The sequence below is a fragment of the Corvus moneduloides genome, chromosome 8 (assembly GCF_009650955.1).
Source record: "Corvus moneduloides isolate bCorMon1 chromosome 8, bCorMon1.pri, whole genome shotgun sequence".
NCBI lineage: Eukaryota > Metazoa > Chordata > Aves > Passeriformes > Corvidae > Corvus > Corvus moneduloides.
In genome coordinates this window covers 8,472,816-8,489,333 of record NC_045483.1, presented here as the reverse complement: position 1 = coordinate 8,489,333, position 16,518 = coordinate 8,472,816, and the positions used below count along the sequence as shown (strand labels likewise).

Genomic DNA, 16,518 nt, shown 5'->3' with positions numbered 1-16,518 from the left:
CCTTCTTAAAATTTCAGTGGATATGTCTTGGGCCAGAGCTTATAAGTGTCTTACAAATCAGATCTTTGTTGTGAAAGTACACGTGAATTCCACCCAGATGCAAACCAAGTTGTAAATACTAGATGGTACAGGGTTTGCGTAGTTAGCAAGACCTTAAAAAGAGTATTTTTGCCAACAGTCCAATCATCCTCATTTGCAAACACTTTTCTACCCAATCATCAAAGACTACTCAAACTTTATCTCTCAGTGTAGTATGGTCACACACATTGTTCCGTAAGATAAAAGTCACACACATTGTTCCATAAGATAAAAGCCTCATTCCTACATGCAATCAAGGGGGAACAGCCATTTTTTATCCCTCAGCTGCTGCTCAAACACGCGCTGTCAGCTGTTGGGAGTTGGAGCAGAATTATCTCACACCAGAACCACAGGGAAATATCCCTGGGACACTTTGAAATCACCTCACTCTGCAGTTTGTAGGCGTTCTTGGCACACCGCAGCCTCACGTCGTCAGTCAGAGCAGTGTACTGGTGGAGCAGCTGCCTGTATTCCTGGTCACTGACCAAAGCCTGGGCTTTCCTGGCATGGACCAAGTGTATCATATCCAGTGGCAGGTGGAAGTGAGACTTTGTATCCTGAAAACCTTGCTTATATTTCACCTATCAAATGAGAAACAGATCACATAGATATCACAGCAACGTAATTAAAATTCAGGTTTTGATCAGAGGAGACATTCCTCGTATTTCTTCCATTTTGCAGTATAAATTATTCTTTTTAAAACAAGTTCCGTAACTTGTTTCACCATACTGTGAAAGACCAATAATTATAATTAGAATATGTGACAGCCTATTCTTCATCAAAAAAATAGCCATCTATATTATATTCAATTAAACTGAGATTATTTTGTTTGTTAGTTTTTTGTTAAAACTTGATACATTGAATCTATAAAGTTAACCAAACTGGCAAGACAAGTCCTGATTCACTGCATTTTTAGAAAGTGCCACAAAAAGGGGCAGCTACTGCCTGAATAAAACATGCAAACAGCCTTATTTATATTAGAAGAACAAATCCTCAGTCAAAATATTTGTTGATTTGGCCAGTTTTGTTTCATAGTTTCAAAGCGATATTTAGTGCTGAGTTGGTTTTTTTAACTTTTTATCTCTGTCCAGGAGAAGAAAGGTGTAGAAATTTTCAAAAAACTTTTTTCACATGACATTTCCCTATCAGATTATACAAATTTGAGATGTTCAGGCTGTTCATTGGGATAATGAACATCCAGAACTATTGATGGCCATCAAATGACTTAGAGTAACCTGACAGATGGATGAATTCTTCAGGCACTTGCTATTACCTGTATGTCTAAGCCTGCCATCAGTACAAGACCAGCACTTCTGAGAACCATGAACACCCTCCCATATATTTCACTGCTTTCTGGATCAAGCCACAGACTTCAAAATGCACTGAAATGTTACAATCCTTACAAGCAAACAAAAATGATGTGATTCTTGGCACATCTCAAGATGAGGTGGGAACCATTCCCCAGCCAAAAAAGTCCAGCTTGAAATTCCATAAACTCGTTCATCCTTTAGTCTTTCAGAAAAACAATAAATTGAAAATAAACGCTGAATAACTAATTTAATTTACTTCTGTACAAAGACCAGTGCTGATTCTCAGTTAGACCTGCCTCTGAGTGATGCTTTCACAGAGTGAAATATTCTGTGATAGGCAGCAGTGGTTAGAAGCAGGGGAGTGTGCTAGAACACAGGCTCCTTTTACTGTCAAATTAATGTTACTGTAAATAACATAGCCGAATGGCAAGAATATCACGATTATATTTACATATCTGGAAAGTGGGACAGAAAGCCCTAAGTTATAAATAAGTAGGCTATTCCACAGCTAGTCCACAGCTAAGTGCATCTTCCTTGAGGAATGACTTGCAGTTAGGAAACCAAGAATGCCCATCTTCTTTCTTGTACTTACATCACTCTGCAGAGATGTTGCATGGACTGAATGAGCAATACGAATGTCACCATCCAGGCCACATGAACCAGCCATCTGCCCCTTCATTTTCTGAAATGCTTCCTTATATTTGTACTAAAAAGGAAGTAAGAATAGAAATGTGGATAGCAGTGAAGAGAAATGTTAGTCCAGCTGTTAAAACCTGAATAAGAGGGGTTTCATAACACAGTAAATTCTGACCATACTCAGTAGGATAATAAAACTGAATGAAGCCTTAGTGGGTTCTAGGAAGACCTCACCCAACTGCAATCCCTGTGATTGTCCAGTCACTTCTCAGCTCTGCTTTCACAAACCTGCCTTTGCTTATTTACCAGTAACACCTCATTGTGGCTGCACCTCCAAAAGCACCACTAACTAGTCCGAGGCCAAATGTCTCCCAGGTGTGGAGCTGGCTGGACATGCTGCTTCCATCAAGAGTCCCTCAGCAGGGCAGATACAGCCTGTATGTCCTACTAGACAATATCAGCCATAAGTTCACATACATCACTTATGATTTCACCCGAAGCCTTTGCTGCCTGGAAGGGGATGGCATCCAGTTTCAGTTGATAGCCACCATCCTTCATCCTTCTCCAGGACTCTTTGTAATGAGTCTAGGAAATATGGAACAGAAATAAAGAAGAGTTGCTGTTCAGAGGGTTGACATTGCAGCATTTTTGAGTTCCTACGTTACCACATGAGTTTCATTCTATTCTAATGCACAGGTCAATCACAAATGAAACTATCAATGCACAACAGGAATTATCACAAGACAAATGTACATCATAAAAGACTATTTGTTTGTTCATTCTTAATCTTTCTAATGTAGGTGAATTTGGACAAGAAGTTTGATTTCCTGTATTACTTCAGAAATATTTAGACCATAGAATGATCATATACTGGAGAAAGGAAAGAAATTTACTATGATTTCCTGTTTAGGACAAACATCAAAGCACTATCAACATTTCCACTTTCCTTTAAAATATTAAAGGCCAGGTTTATACCTCACTGATATTCATAGCATTTAATTTGGCCTGAAGGATTTCAGGAAGATCTGTCGTTGGTGTATACTGATGCTTTATACTCTCTCCATGCTCCTTGTACAGCCTCTGCAAACAGAGATGAATTTCAGTAGCAAGTACTCACTACATGTTCAATCATTAGTTCAAACAGAAACATTAACAATTAGGTTTATGGAAAGCAAACACTACAGAAAAGCAACAGAGGCATTAATAAATACAGGTAATTGTATCAGTCAAAATGGATTCAAAAGGCTTTGGGAGTCTGATACACTTATCAGCTAGAGTATGCTAGAGAGGAGCTCCTTGAAGTTTTGAGTGTGTAAATCAATGTATATGAAAATTCAGATATTTGAATATTAATTTGATAAAACTTCTAACATATGTGAGTGGAGGGAAGAAGAATAAACAGTAGTCATTAAGGATGTGCAGCAATGAGTGGCCCACCAACACTTTGAAATTCCACAGAAATCCAGGGAGCTGAAGTTCCCCAAACACCTCTCTCCAAAGGTGTTCAATTTTAGCAGATAAATGGGATGGTAATTATCTGTGCAATTACTCCAAATTTATTTCCCGACTTAGTTGCAAGAGGGTTCTCAATAGTCAATGGGATAAGATTTAAAAACCTCAGAGGGCGACTTATTCCATCATAAAAGGGGTGTCTGTGTGTGCCTCTAGAATCAGCCCTTGGAGGAAGAGCACAGGGCTGGCCCAGGACCAGATAACATTCAGGTGTCTGCAGACAGGTAAGAGGAGTTCTATGCAGTTAACTGCAACTGGAACTTCCCCTGCAATGGCTCTGCAGAGTTCTCCTTCTAAAATATTTTTCTTTCCTAGCCTAGTTTTCTTCTTACATTGACACCATAATTTTCAGATGGGTGCAGACAGACGCCTTTTTGCCTTAGATAAGACCCATGTCTGGAGCACCTGACATGCCTTTCCCAAGCTATTATTTCTGCAGGAGCATTCAAGACCCTCTAGATTAGAATAGACCCCTCCATTCCACCTATCTGACACTTTTTTTAGCAGCTGGGCCCACTTGTATTGCAGCTCCATAAGAGGAAAATTAATGAGCACTCCATGTGTGAAGAAGTAGAGCACCAGACTGATTTTGACTGTGGCTCAGTGGAACAAAATGACTTATATTTATCCTGCCTGAGATGTAAGCCTTTTGGATCTTATTAATTAAACCAAAGGCACAGACACCAAAAGTATTACAATAGCATGTGTTTTACACAAAGTCTTTCATCTTCTCCTTCACTTTAAAAATTTCTATTTTCACCATAAAACATCCTCTCATGTTTGAAACTTGTCTTTTTTGAGTGACTTTTGCTTATTATTCACTTCTGTATTATCCCAGTTAAGTCTACAATATTTTTAAATCGCTCTTCTATTAAAAATAAACATGTTTAAACACCAAACAGCCTCAATTCTTCCCTTTAAGGTTCCCCCTCCTGGATTTCTCTCTCAGCAGGATGACAGCTTGAAATAATTTATTTTTTCTTCCTTGTCATGCTGCCTTACATTTTATTTCCAAAGAACATGCAGAAACTGAAATTTGAAAGATGTTTGAAAGGGGGAAAGAACTCCAAATGTGTTCTTCCTCAGTGAATATCAAAAGGCCAAAATTTTTTAAAGGTCAAAGTCAGTCTTAGTCCTAAATTTTACTTCTGAAAATAAATGGGACAGAAAGCACTTTCTGTATGAAAATCCCATTCACTTCGGTGGGATCTCTATGGCTTCCCAATCCAAGTTAGAAACATGCTCTTTGTGGGATGCACCACACAAGAATACAGAAGTTTCATGGCTCCCAAGGATAATCTCAGAGAAAGAAAGAGAGAGAAAGCCAGTGCTTCAATCAGGTCGTTCAAAGAGGATACCACTCTTATAATCATAATGTATATACATTATAACTTACATCCACAGCCTGGTTATAACTAATTCTAGCCTGGATCATCTCAGGAGTGTCTTTAATACTGGTAAACTTCAAAGCATATGGATGCTGACGGTACTTCTTCTGTTGAGCAGAAAAAGATCAAAGCTGTGAATTTTGTGCTGCTCTTTCATGCTATTTGAAAGAGAAAAATCATAGGTTGCTGGAGATTAGAGTGAATTTGTGAACATAATTATTATTCCTCTTTCCTCATCTTTATGTCCTAGGTACTTTCAGATTAATATTTGTTTCAATTTAACAATAACCTTTTGCCAATTAATATTAATATTTAAATTTAAGAAAAATATTTCAAAATCAGGTTCTGCTTACCTAAATACTCCAGAACTTCGGATTTTAAAATCTTTTTTATATTACTTCAAATAGAGCATGATTGACTGTATTTTTAACTTACAGTTCCTTTAAGCAAGAAATTATATACAATTGTGGTGTGTTAATAATGGCAATTAATTAACTTATTGTTAAGGGGTTTAGGTTACCTCCTTAGACCTGCAGCAAATCTGTGCAACCATTGACACTGTACCTAATCGTTATGGCATATCTTCTAGATAATGACATTAATTTTACTTGTTGTTAAGGACCCATAGTAACCTCTGAGGTGTGGGCAGTTCAATGGAAAAATGACACTTTTTCCATCTGGCCCTGTCACTAAAAGCTTCACTTCCTGCAGAAGTTGTCTTAAATCCATCAGTACCCTTATCACTTCTCCAAATAGCACATACTAAATTTTCCAAATGCACAAGATGAACTCGTGGCTTGTCATTTTCTTTTAAACTGAGCTCTGACCAAAAGAAGTTTATTTGAAGCAACATTTTGACCCTTTGAAGACTAAAAATACCAAAGTAAAACACATAAGCACTTAAAAGTATTATAAGCTTATAAGTAATGTTTTGGGTTCCGAAAGTAACACCTTAAAAATGAGTAATCATACTAATTTTAACTGGGGACAAAAGTGGTTTATACCTTGTCTTGATCAGATTTGGAGTCAAAGTGGAGTAGACCAGAGCATCTCTGCATAAAATTGCTAGAAATTATATTCTGGCAATTGTTTTTTAGCAGTGTTAGAAGGGCTAGTCACGTGCATGTGTAAGAAAGGACAAGGCTCATATCAACCTAACATTGCTTAGTACTCACAAAAAGGTTGAGATGGACAACCTAGGAGGTCAAATTTCTACTCATCAGTTTTCACAACTGTAACAACCAAATGGAATACCTATACACATCCACAGTTACTATTCCAGATGGCGTTACTGTACTAGCTTTTATGAAACTACCTTGCTTGACGCTAGCTGAAGATATCATTTATTGTGTCTAAAATATCATCCTTCTTCACAATAGATAATTACATGGGGAAAAAATGGTGTTAGCAATCAGTTGTGAAAGGATGACTGTATTTTTCTGAGACCCTGCAGCATGAATGGACACATGATTCCTGCATCATAGTTCTTGAAAAATCACAGGATTCAATCTCTTACAGCAACAGATTTGGCCAGTAGGACTCTCTCTGAAACAAGAGGAGCAGAATACCATGAACCTTTTAACTATTTTCGCCAGAACTTCATTTGAAGACCTCGTGGGACAGGCACAAAGTATTCTAGAGTATGCTTTCCCCTGTAAGTGATATTGGTTATAGGGAGAAATAAGGATGAAAACTACTGACAGATAGCTACAGACAGAGATATCTATATGAATTTCAATAGCTAGCATGAATGTATATGAAAAATGAGCAAGAAGGAAACGTGTATCTATTATAAAAGAAGGTTCTGGGTCAAATGACTCCACGTTTTCATCATCTCTCCTGTTTTTCTTCATTAAAAAGGTAGGCTAGTGGTTAGCAATTGAGCACTGTTTGATTGCCATTATTATTCATAATATCATTTGTCACCTACTTTGTTTTTGCAAAGGCTATATGGACTCCTACTGGTATGTGTTTGGTATCTGGTTTCCCTCTAATTACCAGTCCTATCCCTGGTTTTGAGGGCTTTCATGTGGTATGCCTTTTTCTTTCCCCTTTGAGTGGAAATTATTTTAATTTTATACAGACATTTTGCACGCATTATGCAGCAAATTCTGTTACATGCTGTCATGAAATCTCACCTCACTAATGAGTTCTCCTGCCTTCTTAGCCTGTTCCACATTTAATGACCCAGTGGCTATCCATCCAGCTCCTTTCATCCAGTTCAAATCCGCTCTGTATCGGTTCTGACAAAGGAAAAAAAAAGTCCTATTGTTGGTGTTCATACACTTAAAATGCCATTAAAGGATTCAGACATCTCAGGAACAACAATGAAGTCAAATTAGTGCCTGCTTTTGTTTTATTCACTATTGCATATTTGCAAGGAAAGCAAAAAAAATACAGAATGAAATAGAAGAATGAGGACTCACCAGTACTTGTGCAATATACTTTGCAAGGTAATTTTTAAAAGTGGTCTACACGTCACTGATGTTTGCAGTTTTTCTCTAACTTCATTTTTATTTGTATAGAGCACTCTTTAAAAGATCATTCATGACTTGCAATTATAAGAAAATGATACTTAGCGTTTCCCAAACCATACCCTTTTGTTTTACTGGAGAGAAAGCATTGTGCTTTGTTTGTTTTTCCATGTGTCTTTTAAGGAGGAAAGTACAGGAGTACTTCTCACTTTCCTCACAAAATCTCTCCTACCTGAATTTCAAATGTTGACTGTAAGTCAGGTTTCTCAAAGATGCCAGAAATGTTTCAGCAGCCATATCTCAACAAGGCCTGTACACATTTCTACCTCAGTCTCCTTGAAAAGTTCTCAGTTAAAACCTCAGAATGGAAAGTCTAACTTAAAGTAACAGTTTACAGTATCAGACAGTTCATCTGATGGTTACAGCTGAACATGTGGTCTCCATATGGAATTTTATCACCAATTTTATCACCATGCATTATTTAACCTCCCTGCACATTAGGAAACAAAAATAAATGTACATCATATAGGAATCCTAGAGTTTTATTAACATTTGAAGTAGGCTTTGAAGAAGCCATGCTCATAAACGGAGTTATAACTCTCCTCAAAAACACTGCACAACTTAAATATATCTCTTGAAGAAGTAAGTGGTTAATATTTACTGTGTTAATATTCACTGTTTAATAGCTGAAAAATAGCTATTCACTGAAATAGCTGAAAAAACTGAAATAGCTGAAAACTTAGCTGCATAAAGGTGTCATGGCATTAAAAGCATAAATGTCTGAAGAAAGTCAGCCCTAAGTGGGGCTGAGAATGGGCTGGATGGAAGGGTATGGATGTACATGAAGGTCTGGACTTACATCACTTTGCAATCCGTAGGCCCACTTGGCCCATGCCACTTTCCTGTCGGTAGGCAGGGCTGTGTACTGATGGAGGGATGTCTTGTATCCTATATCTGTGGCCAAATTCTGAGCCTTTTTGGCATGGACAAGGTTAACCATATCCATGGGGATCTGGAACTGACTCTTTGTGCCCTCAAAGGCCTTCTTGTACTCCAGATCACTCTGCAGCTTTGACATTTGCAGGGAATGAGCCATCTGCGAATCTTCCTCCACAGCTTTTACTCCAATGAGCTTACCCTTCATCTTCTCATAACCTTCCTTATATTTAACCTGTGAAGAAAACAAATAGACCAAGAGTAAATGATCTAAGCTGCCAAACTGACAGCTCTACTAGTAGTAAAGCAATGGTCTGTCAGTGTTGTGACATGCTGGGTCCTCGATACAAGCAAGTAAGATCATTTGCAAAAGAGAAATGGAATGTCTTAGAAATTAGTGTTTATAAAGAATAAGCCCTTTCTTGACAATAATATGTTCACCAAAACCTACAAGAAATACTTTCTTTTTGGTTCTCTCTAGGAAAAACAACATTTTTCAAGCACTGAGGTCAGAAGGTTCTTTCAGGAATTTTCTGGCCAGACATAGATGTATTGAGTTATGATGTTTCGCAGGAGATTTCCACTTCATTTTGAGTTCTAGAATTCACCCTCAGGTCAAAATGAGAATAGGAAAACACAGCTAGCATGTGGAGAAAAGCTCTGAATTGCTCAGAGCAAACCTTCTGACTAATTACAGAATGCCAATCACCCAGACAACTCCTCCATCGCTCCCTAGCATGAATCGAGTGAGGGTGGCTCAGGGCACTGAGACATATGTGACACATCCCCAACACTAGCAGCAGCCTGGACTGTCAGCTGTCCTAAGAATAAAGAAGGCTGATGGAGTCCATACTCACATCACTTGCCAGATCCCTCTTTGCCTTAGCTGTCAAGAATGACAAAGCATCCAGACGAAGCACAAATCCTTTTTCCTTCTGCTTCTCCCAGCTACTCCTGTAGAGTTTCTAAAGAGATGACAACAACACAATTTCTTTATTACTATCAATCCACTCTATTTGTTCTATAGTCACAGTGAAAACTCAAGTAATGAGTCCCTCCTACACTCTCTGCCCGGAAACCACATGGCTACGGATCAGATCCTGGTGTCTTCCCTCACATCCTGTAACTGTGGATACTGTGGTTACTGCAACTCCAATATCTCACTGGTTCCAGTGAAACTGCCAGTGTGTCACTCACCTGGAAGCATGTGAAAAATGCACAGCTTCAAACTCTAAAAGTGGCAAGTCTTCAGAACAGCAGATGTGACTACTGTTTATTAGGAGCATGTAATTAAATTTCAAGTTTTTACACCTAAAACATGAGGACCTTCTCAGAGAACGGACATAACTGTTACCTACAGAACAAGTATTTCACAGCAGCTGTAACTATCCACAGGAGTGAGGGAATCACACAGTACCTCACTGATATTGGCAGCGTTTGCTTTGGCCAGCATGAAGACAGGGTCATCTTTGCTGATGGTGTACTGATGAAGAAATTGCTCTTTCCCTGACCTGTAGGCAACCTGTCCACAGGAAGCAAAGCATGGTCAATAAAAGCAGTAGTCCACATTTAATGTTGAAGGAGCACTGGTTAAAACACCCAAATATTCAAGGATTTGTTAGGGTTAACTTTTTTGGAGAGGTTTTCTTTAGCATCTTGAATTTTTTTTTGTTAAATATGGATTTAAAAACTGACCTACAGAGTCAGGTTGACCAAACTAGATACAGTTAAATTTCAAGGAAGCTGTGAAGCAACACACATATTAGGATACTTTAATTCTCTTTCCCAAAGTTAGCTACTTAGCTAGCTATAAAGCTGACAGCAATTCATACTCTATACAGAATGCATGCAAGAACATATTTCACCCAATGTTAAACTGTTGCTACTTCTTGGATAGAATGGAAGTTTTTAATAGGACATAGAAACAGAGAATTCTAGGCATGAAATGAAGAACACCAAGCAATTGAATCTGCAGACAATATTTGCGACCTAGATGTAACAGCTGACACAATACTCCAGTGAGGACTAACATTCCAACTTTGACTGAAAACATCAAGGACCTTTTATGATCCAAGTAGCAATCACCCCCATTTTATATCCCAGGGCTACAACAGCAGAGAAATTAACTGCTCTGTTTTAGCCCATGAAGTTCTTGGAGGAGCTGTTGAAAAACTATGAAAATATGCCCTATTTCACAGATTGTTACATTTCTTACATCCCATAGAAAAGGAAGTCCCTCCTATAAAGCTCTAAATCTATGGTTACTATTCTGATTTCAGCACACACAGAAAGGCAGCTTGTCCAGCACACAACAGAGAAGTAACAGGAGTCAGTAGCCCATTCTCAGTGGTGCTTGATTTTTGTTGCTGTTGTTCTAGTTCAAAGAATTCAAGGACAGAACTAATCAAATAAACAAATAAACCCCCTTAGAATGGATCTGAAGAAACTTTATATATTGAAAGGTTTCATGACTGGGGGCTCTCTCACCATCACACTGGTGTACATATGTCAGGAATGACCACACTATGCCTAAGCTACTTGCAAAGAGACAAATTCAGTCAAGGACTCACATCACTTTGAAGTTCCTGGCTTTTCTTGGCATGCTTGATCTGAGAACTGTCAGCCACACTGGTGAACTTCAGAGCATCAGCCTTCTGCCTGTACTTTGTCTACAGCAAATTAAACCAAGTTATACAAAATTTTCTACAGTACTTGCCCTCCCCCAAAAATGTATCAGTTTGTAAAAAAACAACTGAGAGAGCCAAAAGTGCCCTGTAAATTCCCAAGACAGCTTTAGCACAGGTGTCAATAAAATAACCTTCCAAGTACTACCCACTGCTGGTATTTTGAGGAGAGGAGGGCAGTGCAAGTGTGTGCCAAGGGCACTGTTGCTGACACTGCAGGCATGGATATCTTTGGTGCCAGATGTACTATCTACATGTCTTACAGGACTAAGGTTGCACACCAGCCAGTGAGTGGTGTTCACAACCTGGGTATGACTTAAGTCAGGACCCAAGAGAGCTGATAAGCCACACAGTCAGTGTTACTATCTCATTTCCTTATAAGAGACTATTCAAGCATATGCATGGGTGGTTCAAATCACTGAATGCATGTTACTGAGATATTTTTAAATTATTAAGATTATAATTAAATTAGAGTGAGCAATTTCAGAGTCCTGGAAGTAACTTGAATCCAAAATCTTCCCCTTCCTCTCAAAATCTTCCTCTTTTCAAAGTAGAGCTCAGCACAGACACCGCAGTCAAGCCTTTCTAGGATGAACAGCTGTGACAGGCCTCCAAAAGGCTAAAGTCTCAGATATAGAAAAAAATGAACAATATTTTTCATCCTCTGGTGCCAGTACTTATATAAAATCCATTTGAACAGACAAATGTGCATAGAGAGTAATATTTTTAGTTTGATAAATAAGACTGTCCATAGTTTCATTCCATTTTACTTTTTGTTTTACATCTGGAACACACTGAAGTGAATGGAAAACTTTAACTGACTTCATCAGGCTTCAGAACAGGCCTGCTTCAAATTAACGTCTTTGCCTCAGCCTTTTGCACCACTCATTTGAGAGCGAGCTAAGCATACTTTCTTTCTTTGAGATAGTGCAAGGAAATGTGGGACTCTGTTTCAAGACCACAGTGTAACAGGGGAGACCAAGCAAACACTTCTAGTATATGTTAATTGAATTCTTATTCTACCAGTTCAGTCATGAAGTGGGGCATTCCACCTAGAAAGGGTGTAAATGCTTTTTTTTTCATAATCTGGCATTTCAGGAGAGAAATTCTTCTATTTGAACTGATGGGTGAACAGATCAGTTTACACTGTGTCTCTGCTAGGGGAACACAAAACAGAAGTTAAAAAAGCATGCAGCACTTCAAAGAGGTGCTCATCGCTTTATTTTAGAAACCTGGAAGGGAGGGAGGCAGATTAAAAACAGCATGTTTTGTCACATTGCATGGAACACAATGTAGTGACATCCTGCAAAGAAATGACAAAACGCCAGGCTTTGTATGGCAACAGAGATCTCTAAAATAATATCCACCAGTCTCCAGTTTAAGTGACTGTCAGCCATCTTGTGGCCTTGCACAGCACTGGAATGCAAAGGCAGATCATTATGGATTAAATATTTGTGGAAGTGATTATTACTACAGCACACCCCAGAAGCAGATGTCAGTCTATCCCTAGCAAGACACCAGATCTGAGGTAGCTGCTCTTCTTTTGTTTCTAAGATGTACTTTTTCCCCTTGTAGGAGTAGTGAGAGGATGTCAGATACCCAAGGTGCCAGAGTGTGATCACCAGTAACTAGCTGGCTTCTGTTCTTCCTTCCAGAACTAAGTGGGATTTTATCCTTCCCGTCAAACTTCCCCTAATTTATTCTTCTCACTGTTCTCTAGTTTTCCTAGTACTAGTGAGCCTCCTCAACCATAGCTGAGAAGCTGAGGAAGTTTACTTCCATCAGTTTATTGGCAGTGCAAAGCCACGAATTAATAAAGCAAAAGCAAAGAAAAGCAGGAAAAGCTGAAGCTGACAGTAAAGTCACAGCCCCTACTTGCCAAGGAGCAAGGAAATTTTCAAACATGGCTAACAAATATCTAATTTTTCAATACTGCTCCTTAAAGCCTCTCTGTGCTTCACGTAGCACAAGAAACTCAATGGAAATTCAATGCTGCTCTGCAAAATGGGCAGGTGAATGAAAAGAGGTGGAAGCACAACTATGAGGATTTCTACTTCACAGATTATTTTGATAATTACATAAAATAATTTTAATCTCTAACCCAGGATCTTCTAAACTATTGAATAACTAAATTATTTCCATCGGTTTTTCCATTTCTCAGATATTCCTTGTTAGGAATTCCTTACCTATTCCACATAATGTAATGGAATAAGTGTGCATAAAGCTTTGAACAAACAACATGCAGATGCCTGAGCACTTTGCTTACCTCACTGACTAAATCTCCTGCCTTTTTGGCTTGTTGTATATTAAGACTTCCTTCTGTGATACATCCAGCTCCTTTCATCCATGTCAGATCTGCCCTATATTGGAGCTGCAGAGGAAAATTACATTTATTGGCACAGGGAACACAAGTATAATGTTTGCAAGTAACATGTGCACCCTCTCCAGTTTCAAAGTCACTGCAAAGACATTTTAAAAAGCCATAGTACAATCAGACAGTGCTGATATGAAATGAGAATTAAGATCAAATGGAAAAAGTCTATAATCACTTATACTGTTTTTAACAGTTAAGCTGGGTGTACATCATCTTACATCACTCTGGAGATCATAGGCCTTCTTTGCCCACTTGGTCCTCATATCTTCTGGAAGCACAGTGTACTCATGGAGTCTCGTTCTATAATCCAAGTCACTGGCAAGCGCTTGAGCCTTCTTAGCGTGCCTCAGGTTTATCATATCCATGGGCAGATGGAAATGGGCCTTGCTCTCCTCAAACCCTTTTTTGTAGGCAATCTAGAAAGAGAAGCAATGAAAACAGACTGTCTGTATCAGATATTGCAAAGCTATTTTAAATCACCCCTCTTGTTTGGGTCCTTATGTAGATTAGGCAAAAAAACTCCAAACATGTAGAAATCAGGCCCTATACAGGACAAAACAGATGCCAGGCTAAATTTTCCAGATTCTAGAGACATTTTCTCTATTACAGTGCACCTTACTTTTAAACATACCTTTACAGACTTGAAAGTTCTGTGTAGAAGTTTTTATATTGAGGTTTTAATATGATGATATTTTATTCATATTGAGGTTTTAATAGGATGTTATTTCCCTGCCCCAAAATAAGGACACCATTGCCCAAAATCCCCTGCTGTGCAACCATTGCAGATTAACAGATGGGGGAAGGAAAACCAATTTTGTTAAATGCTTCCAAGAATCTCTTACAGTGAGAGCAGTAACAGTGGTAGATTGCATAGTGTTGCTGAAAGTTTTCTAATTATGAAAAACGTCTTTTGAGTAAGAGAAATAATCTACCTCACTACTCATCTTGGCCACCTTCAGAGAGTGCAAAAGTCTTGAATCCTTGGTTGCAGTTGCTTTTCCTTTTGTTTTTTCATATTCTTCTTTATATTTAATCTGTCCAAAAAAACCCAAAAAAGACGTAAATCGAAGAATATTTCCAATTACCCATGAGATAAGCAATATGTTTTTCACTGGTGATTTGGATAGTCAAAATTTAGAAGAGCTTAGTCTGATTCTCTCATTGTCACTTCAAATTTCCCAGATTTTCTCAGAAATTCCAAAGATGCAAGGTCAGTCTCATTTATGAGGTCTCTAACCTCATTCCTTAAGGCTCAGCCCTCTGAGGTGAATATGTTTATAAACTTTAATTCTTCTGATTAGCTAAATTATCTCGTTCTTAGAGGCAAAGATAAGAAATCAATCCAAGCAAGGAATTCAAGATTTGATTTTCTTAATGAGGTGGGATTTCAGAATCCCCACCACTGCTGAACACTTTCCACCTGCAGAAAAAGTGTCTCCCTTTTCTGCCTCTCGACAGGTTAAAAATCTTGATATAAGTTGTTTAGAAAGATTTTGTTTGCAATTTTTTTTATATACATGTGTTTATGTTAAGGAAGCAGACTAAAGAAATATGAATTCCCTTTGTAGTAGATGATAACACTATTTTTGAGGCTATAAACAATTCAAAACACTGAATTTCACTATGGGTTTATTGTGAAAATTTTGCTTCGCTCTGTACAAATGATTTAAAAAAAATTTTTTTTGAAGAGTGAAATTTCACAGCAGAATCTGAGAAATTTTCCAACTGTTCATTAGCCATTGAGAAAGATGGACAGCCAAATGCATCTTGATTAAAAATCCAGATGAAGAGAACTAAGCTTTATTTCCCTGTGCTACAGCTACTTATATAAAGAATAATTCCCAGGTAACTAAATGTCACATACATCACTGGCAAGATCTCTTGATGCTTTGGCAGCAAGTAAAGGCAGAGAATCAAGTTTCATTTCAAAGCCCTGGCCCTTACTCTTCTCCCAGCCTTCTTTGTACTTAATCTGAGAAAGGAAAGACAACAACATGTCACAGACACATAAACACAGGATTTTCAAACAAACATGGAAATGGCTCAGAGAAAAACAGAAGTATAAATATGCTCAGTCCACAAACTGGGACCTTCTTAAGTCACAATTCATTGTAATTTTGAGCTAATTAATTGTCTAGGATAGAGTCAAAATTTTATTCTTGGAGTTCACAGGCACTTAATGTCCCAGAACAACCACTAATAACTCTCATTTTCAGACAAATATGGAGGAGGGAGGGTTTTTCAAAAGTGCCTCTGGTTATGTCTACTTACGCAAATAGTAGAGATCTATAGGAGCTGATCTATAGGCAGAACAGCTAGCTAAGAACCAGACATCACACCACTCATCTCAGAATTTTTCTTTCCCACCCCCAAACTACAACCAGTCAAGTCCCATGCACTGAATTTGAAGCTGCAGTTCTTTACATGAGCTGTTAGAGGGCATTCAAAAGGAATCCAGCTCGTGTGCTCTGAGACCACCCCACAACGTGAAGCACAGGTCAGTGAAGCAGCCCTTATGGTCAGATTGTCTTCAAAAGCACACTCGTGAGCCACACTATCTCACAAACACAGATGAAATGCAGGAGAATCACATCCTTAACTTTTGAAAGTTAGTGGAACTTAAAGTAATAGTTTTTTAAGTTCTTTTTCAAGATTCCACTTGAAATTCCATTAAAGCAAGGTCAAGTATGGCTTCATTCATGTTATGCGTGCACCTAATGAAGGCAGAAGGTTTTCAGGAAGCCCCAGTTTCTGGATTTGGCTTTTGCATGTCTGTATTTTACCAGTATCTAACAATGAGCATGCATCCCAATCCAGTACAGTCGCAAAGAATGTTCCTCCACAACACTGCACCAAAACAACTCCAAAAAAACTTAGGGGAAGAACACAAGATGCAAAAAACTTGCAGTAATGCCAACTCAGAACCATGAAAAATCATGAAACTGGTTAAAAAATAAAAGTCACACCAGTAATATCTGAAGGTTTTTTTCTCATTTTGCACTTATTTGTCTTGGGCTTTTTTCTCTCCAAAACTATCTATGACAATGGAGGCCTGAAAAATACTTTAAAAATTAAATAGAAATTCAACTTTTCCTGCAACCATTTGATTTTAACACACAAGACTCT

At 38.2% G+C, this 16,518-nt stretch overlaps 1 protein-coding gene across 1 annotated transcript in view; it reads right to left on the bottom strand.

The window, feature by feature from the left end:
• The window catches only part of NRAP (nebulin related anchoring protein), a 47,811-nt gene that overhangs the window by 11,818 nt on the left and 19,475 nt on the right, over positions 1 to 16,518 (bottom strand). The window contains exons 17-30 of the mRNA XM_032116664.1: positions 15,257 to 15,364; positions 14,325 to 14,426; positions 13,611 to 13,808; positions 13,285 to 13,389; positions 10,905 to 11,003; positions 9,752 to 9,856; positions 9,192 to 9,299; positions 8,258 to 8,569; positions 7,063 to 7,167; positions 4,933 to 5,031; positions 3,000 to 3,104; positions 2,502 to 2,609; positions 1,981 to 2,094; positions 462 to 659 (exon numbers count right to left, since the gene is read on the bottom strand). Of these exons, the coding sequence (XP_031972555.1) occupies positions 462 to 659; positions 1,981 to 2,094; positions 2,502 to 2,609; positions 3,000 to 3,104; positions 4,933 to 5,031; positions 7,063 to 7,167; positions 8,258 to 8,569; positions 9,192 to 9,299; positions 9,752 to 9,856; positions 10,905 to 11,003; positions 13,285 to 13,389; positions 13,611 to 13,808; positions 14,325 to 14,426; positions 15,257 to 15,364 (1,866 nt within the window). The remainder of the gene's footprint in view (positions 1 to 461; positions 660 to 1,980; positions 2,095 to 2,501; positions 2,610 to 2,999; positions 3,105 to 4,932; positions 5,032 to 7,062; positions 7,168 to 8,257; positions 8,570 to 9,191; positions 9,300 to 9,751; positions 9,857 to 10,904; positions 11,004 to 13,284; positions 13,390 to 13,610; positions 13,809 to 14,324; positions 14,427 to 15,256; positions 15,365 to 16,518) is intronic.